Source organism: Primulina huaijiensis, chromosome 15, assembly GCF_012295235.1.
Source record: "Primulina huaijiensis isolate GDHJ02 chromosome 15, ASM1229523v2, whole genome shotgun sequence".
NCBI classification, from domain to species: domain Eukaryota; kingdom Viridiplantae; phylum Streptophyta; class Magnoliopsida; order Lamiales; family Gesneriaceae; genus Primulina; species Primulina huaijiensis.
The window spans coordinates 15206670-15216055 of NC_133320.1; the positions used below are offsets into that span (position 1 = coordinate 15206670).

The window sequence follows — 9386 nt, forward strand, 5'->3', positions numbered from 1 at the left end:
CGCATCTAACTTATTAAATCATATATTTCATTTAGGCAATAGCGTGGCAGTGCCGGTTGTTCTAAATTAAATATAATGATTTAATTTAACATTTATTTTATGTAGTTATATATTTATATAGTTATATATATAATCATAGGTAGCATATATAAAATATCGATGAATTGGTATTTTCTATAGTGGGAACTATATTATATTAGGTGTGTGTTTAAATATTTAATTTTCTTGGAACCATAATTTATGGTGGTTTCTTTTGTTTTACTTTTAGTTAAAAAATATTGCATAAACCAATAATAAATCCTCGAGCCTTGACAAAATTTATAATTTGTAAACTTCGTTCTTGCATTTGGTAATCTATAAATTAATAAATTTAAACTTAAAATAACCTCTCTGTGGATCGATCTCGTACTTACGAAATATATTACTTGCAGACAACCTACACTTGGGTGAATTATAATTTAAGTAGTAGCACCGAGCAACGCCACAATAATGAGTGTTGATCACTGGTCGGAAGTTATCTCTGATAGGTATAGCCTCTGGCGGGTTATGTCTGTCATTTTCTCTGTTTTTGGCATAGCTTGGATCTCTTCTCTCTCGTTTTTCTTAGTCTTCGCGCATTTTTTTCGATCTCCGGATCAAAGATAAGCAAGTCAGGTCTTTGCGATCTTTGAATGCACTATCAAACAGAGAAAATGAACAAATCAGTGATTATTATAATAAAAAAATAACTCTAAATGAAAATCTAGACTAATTGGTAACAATAATGATATAAATTTAAATTTTGACACTCACCGACAATGGCGCCAAAAACTTGTTGCATATTTTCAACTCTCAAGCGCATGGTTGTCAAGTTTTAATATATGAAAGTAAAGTATCGTTCCCACGAGGAGTGTATGACTAAAAATATATCAGTTCTTGTAATTAAAATAGTCACGACTTTATTTAGAAGAATCAATAAGATGTTTTGTTTGCTTAAAACGAATTAATCGCAAATAAGTATTGATCGAATCACCGAATCGAGAAAATATCAATGAGAAAAAATATCTAGAGGAGTGATTTCACTAGGTTTCCACGATAATTATTCCAATTTAATTTATATTGATGAATTCAAATTATTTATTGGCCAAGAAAACTTAATTATTTTATTCCTCCTTTCCTAAGTGACGAATAAGTTGTATCGTTCAAACTTGGATCCAAACATTCCTAAGTTTAAATGATAAATGCAAACGATATTCTTACCCAGGCCTCGCTAAAGTTATACGCCTTCCCAACGATATAAACATTCAACGATGTGTCTCTAATGATCTATAATCCTAGTCCCTCTTCCGAGTTATAGAATTAATCAGACAAACAAATAATTTATGGCCAGTAAACTGAAGTCAGATAAACACAATTAAACCAAAATAAATTCAATCATATAAATAACCACGTCAAATTATTGTATACACAAAGCTACATCATCCTCTAGACTGGAAAATTAGTTCTTAACGAAATCTATACAAAAACAAAACATGTTCGAAGATTTAAACATCGCAACACAAGAAATAAAAAGGCGAAAGATTAGATGACAAATCAGAAGTGACGTTTCTGTCCCCAGATTCGTCGTTCTTCGTCTTCGTGATCGATCTTAACGCTCTGATTCTTCGTCTCGTGCGTCTCCTCGTCTCTCGCTCACATTTTCTCTCCAAAAAACGGCTACCCTTCTTCTACAACCCTATTCATTCTTTTATCCCTCGTACGGGTAGTAGTTTGAAGCTCATTTGTTTGATTCTCGCTGCCACTAGCGCACAAGCAGCGCCTAGGCGCCCGTCTCTTTAAGGTGTTGGGCTGCGGCGCCTCTCGTCAGCCCCTAGGCGCTAATAACTTAGCATGATAGCGTTGCGGCGCTTCTTTTGTGGCGCTGCGGCACTTATCCCCACACACAGTACCATTGTGGCTCTCGTCCATCAACCGTTCGACCTCAAACTTTCCTCTAATCATCATCAATCATCCATTAATGGTTTATCTCCTGCACGACAAAAAAAAAAAACAAATACCAAGCGTAATTCTGTCCGAAACGAATATAATTCAAATGGATTCTGTTGGGTGCAATAATTGTCCCTGCTTGGTAGAGCGATCGAACCATGGTGCTTGAGTTGCTGTGCGGTTTAAAAGATTTGAGTTGCACCTTTACCACCAGCTATAGCTTTTGGTAAAACGACAAGCACTCGGTCCTACAGATTCTCATATAAATTAAGTGCAATTCTTGCACTTATCATGATTATCAACTGAGTTTCAGAATCCAATTGTCTATTCCATGTAATAAAAAACTCAAGTCCTCTCTAAGCATAGGTGTCTCTGATCATGACAATAGTGCATACGAAGATGTGAACTCAAAAGCCATTATAACATGCACATAAACTCAATAAATTTGTGTTAAAAGATTTTCTCGATACATCTTCATAATTGGCCACAATTTTACTTGTTTTCCACAACTCTGACTCAATAGGCACTAATTTTTTTTATATACTAAAATTGAACTGCTCGCAAGAATCACTGGACAACCATTCTAACATCATCTTATCTTAAAAAAAATCCCATAAAAAACTTCTAAAATAATAAAATACCCACCAAACTTGAAATCATATATTGTTCTCAATGTTAAAAGTGTTAGAGTAGGTGCCAGTCGAGCCAAGTGTTGGCAGAGTGTTCACAATAAAACTCTAAGTATAAACAATCTTTATTTTAATTATATTTAAAATTATTGTTTTGGCACATCTTTATCTGTATACCCATGCTAGTTGTATAAATAAAGTCCTTGAATATACAAATAGTAGAAAGAATATGACATGCTCATATGATGAGTATCATGAAACTCATATTTGGAATATTGTATATTCTAAACAGTTCCTAGTCGATTCAGCCACCGTTAAGAAGAATATATGCCGCTTGAGTTTGAGACTAGTAACTGCGATGTGAGTACCATGTTTCATTGGTAGGGGACATTGCGATGTCCGAGCATGCAGATAGGTGCTCCTAGTAGAGTGCATTGAACAACCCTCCATATAGGACTTTCCAAGTGGTTCTAATTTATCGAGTGGAAACGTCCTAGTTTATGGTTGTACACCATTAATCCTTATGACCCGGGACTACATTGAGACTCTATATGCTAGCGTTGCACTTTGACTTGTTTACCGACTCATATGGGGTCTTCAGGTGGCAAGGTTGGGTGTTTTGTCGAAACATATAGGAGTCGTTGCATTGTAGTCGGGGATTCACCGCTTACCTTCGGGTATGGATATCCTATGTATATGTAGTATGAAATCTCTTATCAGAGTGTTGGTGGTAATTATGAAAGGAGTTTCATAGATTACACCATCGATACAACTACGACATGACACATATTATCGATTCTTTGACAGCTCTCGATATACCAATAGTTGTCGAATCGGTCGGGATATATGAGATGAAGGGACTGTACTGTACGCTAACGATAATAGATTGGTTCATGCAGGCACTATCATTTGATATCTAGGGAATCATGTAAGCGATGCTGCTAGACGTTTAACATGATTGGTTGGGTACTATCAGACTTGAGTTCTGACGTTCTTATTATCAAGGAGTTGATAAATAAGAATGGATCAATCGGGGTATGCTCATATAAGGACATGTTTAGTCTCGAATCACATGGAGATGTGAACCCACGGCTAGTTGTATCATTGAACCATTGAGGGCCACACAAGTGCTAACGTTCTAGATCCCGTTGAGAAGTAAAATAGTTCAATGTATTGAACGGCTTATAAAGGAGTTTATAAGCAGAAAAAAAAATGGAAGTATGACTTCTATAAGAAGATTATGGGGAATGCAACTTTTAATTTGTGGAAGTGTTCTTAAATTAAAAGTTGGCCAAATAAATAATGTATTTGAAAATTGTGATTTTCACAAACATTATTATGGACTAAATTAAATTATTTCACGTGTTGAATTAATTAAACACTAGTGGGCCTAGTAGACTCCAATTAATTGTAGAGCCCAATAGAAAATAATTATTCAACTAGTGAGCTTGAGTAAAATCAAGTAAGGATTAATTTGTTTCAAATTTGTTTGAGACATTTAAATAAAAGTCCATGGACTTTGTAATTGTTACAAACCCAAATAGAAAAGCATGCAAGGGAGGTGAAGAGTTGGGGCAACTTTTTCATTAAAACAATGCATGGCATGCTCATGCACTTTATCACATTTTCATAAACCAAGAAAGTTACTCTCCCTTCTCTTCTCCCTCATGGTGGCCGAAATTTTCATCAATATTCACCTTCATTTTTCTTTCTTCAATTGTTGAGGAAACTCTCTTTTCTCAAGGGAAAAATGCTCTAATTTTTGTAGTGCAAAATTAGAGTGGATTTAGCTTGTTGGTGGTGGGCTTGATTTTGAGCAAGGAGTGCTCAAGGAAAGCTTGTAGATTTGAGTACCTTTGAAGATCTAAGTTGTTCATCATCTTAATTGAAGCCATCATCAATCCATTGTGATTGATAGGTATATTTTCTTAAACACCCTATGTATGACATTTGTGTGTTTTATTGTATTTGCTACACATTAGTATATTGAGGTGCTCGTTCTTTGCATTAAAAATTATTTTTGAACTTCGATTGCGCATTCGAGCACCTCAATCGATCTAATTTCAATAAGATAATGTAAAAATAAAGTAACTCATAATGAATATATGATTTGAATCCTTGGGTATAGGTTTTTTCCATATTTCTTCTCACTTTCAGCGGGTTGGGATATAGTGGGGGTGACGACCTCAAACTTTGTCTCCACACAATCGACAAAAATTTGAAAAAGAGACAAATATTGAAAACGCTAATACTAAAAAAGTTAAATATTTAAAATAAATGAATAAAAACTAAAAATTCTTGGGTTGTCTTCCAAGAAGCACCTAGTTTATATTTCTCAGCCCGACTGTGTGTGCAATTTCAAAAATTTAAGATCTTTCCATAAACTGCAGACATATATATAGGAAACAAAATAAATCAAATTAAAAGATAGTAAATAATAAATTAGATTAAAAACTCCAAATTAAACACGTCAACGCAAAGATTTTAATAAACTAAAGTAAATTAAATAATACAAAATTTCAAGGACAACTTTGGATACATAATCTGAGACATGTTCTAGATATAATGTTTCATTTTTACCTATTCTAATTTATAAGCTAAGAACCCTTAAGTGTTATTTACTGTTTTTTCCGAGTGCCGAGTAAATTTTATATATCAGAAATCAAGCATCAAAATAATTTAATCAAGTTCTATGATTCTCTTTCGACGATTTCGAAAGAAGTTATAGGCCTCCTGAACTCTCCAATTATCCTAGATTCTGTCTTCCTATGGTCTTATTCAAAAATGCCCTCTTCAGATTGGCAAATTTCAAATAAATATAACGATTTAATTAGTGATCAGTTAATTGAACGCAAAAAACTCCAGATATCACAAATAAAGTGTAAGAAAAAATAATAATAGGCAAAATAATATTCAAAACATAAAATCCAAATCGAGTTACGTCAATCTCTAGAAACAAACAAAATTTTATGATGAAATAATTAAACACATAGATATATTAAAAAATATCATCATAAATCAAGACAGATAATAAAAATCAGAAAGTAAAGTTGATTTTCCATCCCTGTATGAATTTTCTTCATCTTTTGTTTCAAATACCCCTTGTCATTCGCTCCCATGTCTCAAATTCGAGCCTCCTTGAATGCGTAGTTGTATGTAGTCTTACTTGGGCGTTCTGTTGTTGAGTGTTCTAGAGTGAAAGATGAATGAAAAGGGCCCCCTTTTGAATATGATGATATCTTCTTTTTAATACTCTCGGGATCGTTTTTTGATGTGTAGAAATTGCTGAGTTGTATTCATGCAGGACTATCTCGGCGCTGAGGCACCAAGTGAGTGGCGCTCGGGTGCCTCTTATGAACTATCCGTGTTATTGTTGCATGCTTTTCATGTTAAGGCACCTGTTGCTCGGCATTCAGGTTCCGCATCTGCACGGAATGAGCACTGAAGCGCCAATGCAGGCGATTGGGGCCAACTCTTTTCATCCTCGGAGCTTAGGCGTCATGTTCTCGGCGCTGAAGCACCGCATGCTCTCGGGTTCTCCTTCACTAGTAGAATTATTGGTTTTTACTTCGTCATTGGTTACTTCGGCGATTATTAATTATGAAGTAGTATATACCAATCAACTCCGGTAATAACACCGGCGAAGTAAAACATTATTTTTTACTTCACAATTAAAAAAACATGGGCTTCACTTCTAATTTTTTGTAACATTATACTCCGACAGAGTAGTTTTGATGAAGTAAAAAGTTAAAAAAAATTGAAATTTATATTTAATGAAGTAAAAAAATGTACCATAATTTTAATTAATTTCCCTTAAATTATTTCTCAATCCCTTAAAATTGTGTCGAAGTTAAAGAAAGAATTTACCTCGCCACAACACAATGTGAAGCCATTATCCATTAATTACTTCACTACAATACAAAAAAAATGAAGTCTTTTAAATCTATTATTTCGTCATTAAATGTAAATTGTGAAGTAATAAAAGATCAAATAACAAACAAAAAACAAATCTTTTAGCGACAGTTTTTAAAAAATCGTCGCAAATATTTGTGACGGTTTGGGTAAAACACTGTCGATATTTAAAACTTTGCGACGACTTTTTAAAACCGTCGCCAAATTAATTATCGACGGTTTGAATAAATCGACGACGGGTTTACAAAACTGTCGCTAATAGTGACAGTTTAACTAAAACCGTCGTCAATTAGCGACGGATTAAATAAAACTGTCGCCAATTTGCAACAGATTATTTAAAACCGTCGTCAATTGCCTATAAATATTCACCTCCTTTTCCTCCGCAATACTTCACATCTTCGGTCCATTTTTCTCTCTTGGAGGATTTTAGTTTTGTTTTAGGCTAAATTTTTTAGCTTTGATTTTTTTTTTTATGATCATGAATTTAATTTTTTTGTTCGCTTATTTTATCGTTTAAATCATTTTATAGATTTTTTACAAATTTAAAAATATGATATTTAGATGAGTTAAGAAGATTATTTAAAAATATGTACAAATAATTATAAAACTAAATATTTTTTATTGAAATATAAAACTAATTTTTTTTAAAAAAAAATTATATAATTAGCGACGGTTTGTAAAAACGGTCGCTAATTAGTGACGGTTTTTTAAAACGGTCGCTAAATAGGGACGGTTTTGAGGGAGACCGTTGCTTATTGGCTACGGTTTCACTAAAAATTGACGCTAATTAGCGACGATTTTTGAGATTAATTGTCAATAATTAGCAACAGATTTTTAGTACTGTCGCTAATTTAGACGGTTTCTCTAAAATCGTCGCTAATTAGCGACGATTAATATTGAAAACCAATAGCGACGGTCTATCACTTTCACACCAAGTCGATCGCATTTATTACTTCACAAAAATACAAAACATGTGAAGTTATACAACACATTTACTTCTTCATTCAATGTAAACTATACAGTTATATATAAGCTATTACTCATGCGCTTTACAAAATCGATGACGTAGAAGACGTTGTTTTACTTCGACATCGATCTAATTTCGGACCGGTTTTCCTTCATTTAACCGACCAAAGACTACGCTAATTTTTTGGATACGACTTCGGTGATAATGCGAAGTAAAATGGTACCCTATTACTTCACGTGCGTCTACTTCGACAATTATCTACCTATTACTTCATTTAATATGCGAAGTAAATCAAGGAAATTCTACTAGTGCTTGTTTCCCATTGGTAGTAGGCGATTGGCTACTCGACCCCTACACAATTTTGACCCTTGCAAATCTTCCAATCCTTATCTTTTCAATCTTTTCCTCCTCCTAAACATTCCTTTTAATTGTCTTTATCCTGCAAACACAAAACTAAACAACAAAAAGCATAATACTGCTCCAAACTAAAATAATCCAAGCAATTTCTTAACACAAATTAAGTGTGAATCGAATAAAATTTGAAAAAAATAAATCTCGAACTTATATTTGGATCCTTAATTTGATAATATTTCCTCCTCAGCAAGATAAACTATTTAATAATTATTATTTTATATGTATGAAATAAAAAAAATCTTGACTTTGATACCATTTTCATTGCTTTTTCTAGGGATTTTATAACACAATCAAAGTTATTTTGGGCATTTTTTTAAAGTTTCTATGCTTGGAGGACCAAATTGAGTAAATCTAAAGATAAATGACTGATTTGGAAACGGTTAAAGAAAAAAATCGAATTAAGATTTTGTTTAAATTAGATATTAAATAGTGTTTTTGCCCCGTATAATTCTAAGTTCATATCTAAAATTCATACTCTTGCACCAACTCCAATTTCAATAACACACACACATAAATTTTAATTTGACTTCACAAACGTGGGAAAACTTGCACCTTAAGGTATTTATTATTAAGGCGAAAATTTGTGTGAGACGGTCTCACAAAATGGGTCGGCAAAAATTTGTGTGAGACGGTCTCACAAAATGGCTCGTATTTTGTGAGACGGATCTCTTATTTTGGTCATCCAGGAAAAAATATTACTTTTTATGCTAAGAGTATTACTTTTTATTGTGAATATCAGTAAGGTTGACCCGTCTCAAAGATAAAGATTCGTAACACAGACTCACAAAAGACCTACTCATTATTAAATATGAATGAGATGGACCCAGAAATTTTTTATTAGCCACACCTATGCAATAAACGCTCCATCCAAGCTGTCCCAATTAACGTACTATATTACAATAATTAACCGGTGATACTGAAATNTAATGCTTTCAAAACATTAATTGCCAATTCTTTCAATTCACGTGTAAGTCAGAAAATCTATTTGTAGGGTATATATGGGTACGTACGAAGAGTGAGGGATTATGGGTGTTAAAAAGATATAAATTCTCATGCAAAAATATTAACTTTTACATTTTATTATTGTAAGAAATAATAAATGGGTTAATGGTAATGGGTCGCCCATGAGGGCTGACCCGACCCGAACCAAATAGAATTCAAATGTTAAATTTGAATTTAAGAGGGAGTAGTTATTTTGGTTGGATAACTTCTTTTAAAACTTCCACTACACAAAAAAAATTGAAGTGATAATATTGTTTTGGTTCTCGGAAGCATAAAGAAGGCCGAGACATTCATTTCAAACAACACAAATCATATCACAATATTAAGCATTTGGATTGTGCAAAATTGATTCCTTTCCGTTTGTGATCGGCGCCAGACCATCGAAGTGTGTTAATATCATCGAGGAAGGTTAGTAAATCAACTACAAAGATCCTAAATCAAAATATGAATTTATTCGATAATCATATGCGATATTCGAGTGTTATGATTTCCGTCAA

General features: G+C 33.3%; 1 protein-coding gene across 1 annotated transcript in view; it reads left to right on the plus strand.

The window, feature by feature from the left end:
• The window catches only part of LOC140959327 (uncharacterized), a 14977-nt gene extending 8938 nt beyond the window's left edge, over positions 1-6039 (plus strand). The window contains exon 6 of the mRNA XM_073417185.1: positions 5899-6039. Coding sequence (XP_073273286.1) covers positions 5899-6039 — 141 coding nt within the window. The remainder of the gene's footprint in view (positions 1-5898) is intronic.
• Positions 6040-9386: the final 3347 nt, after the last annotated feature.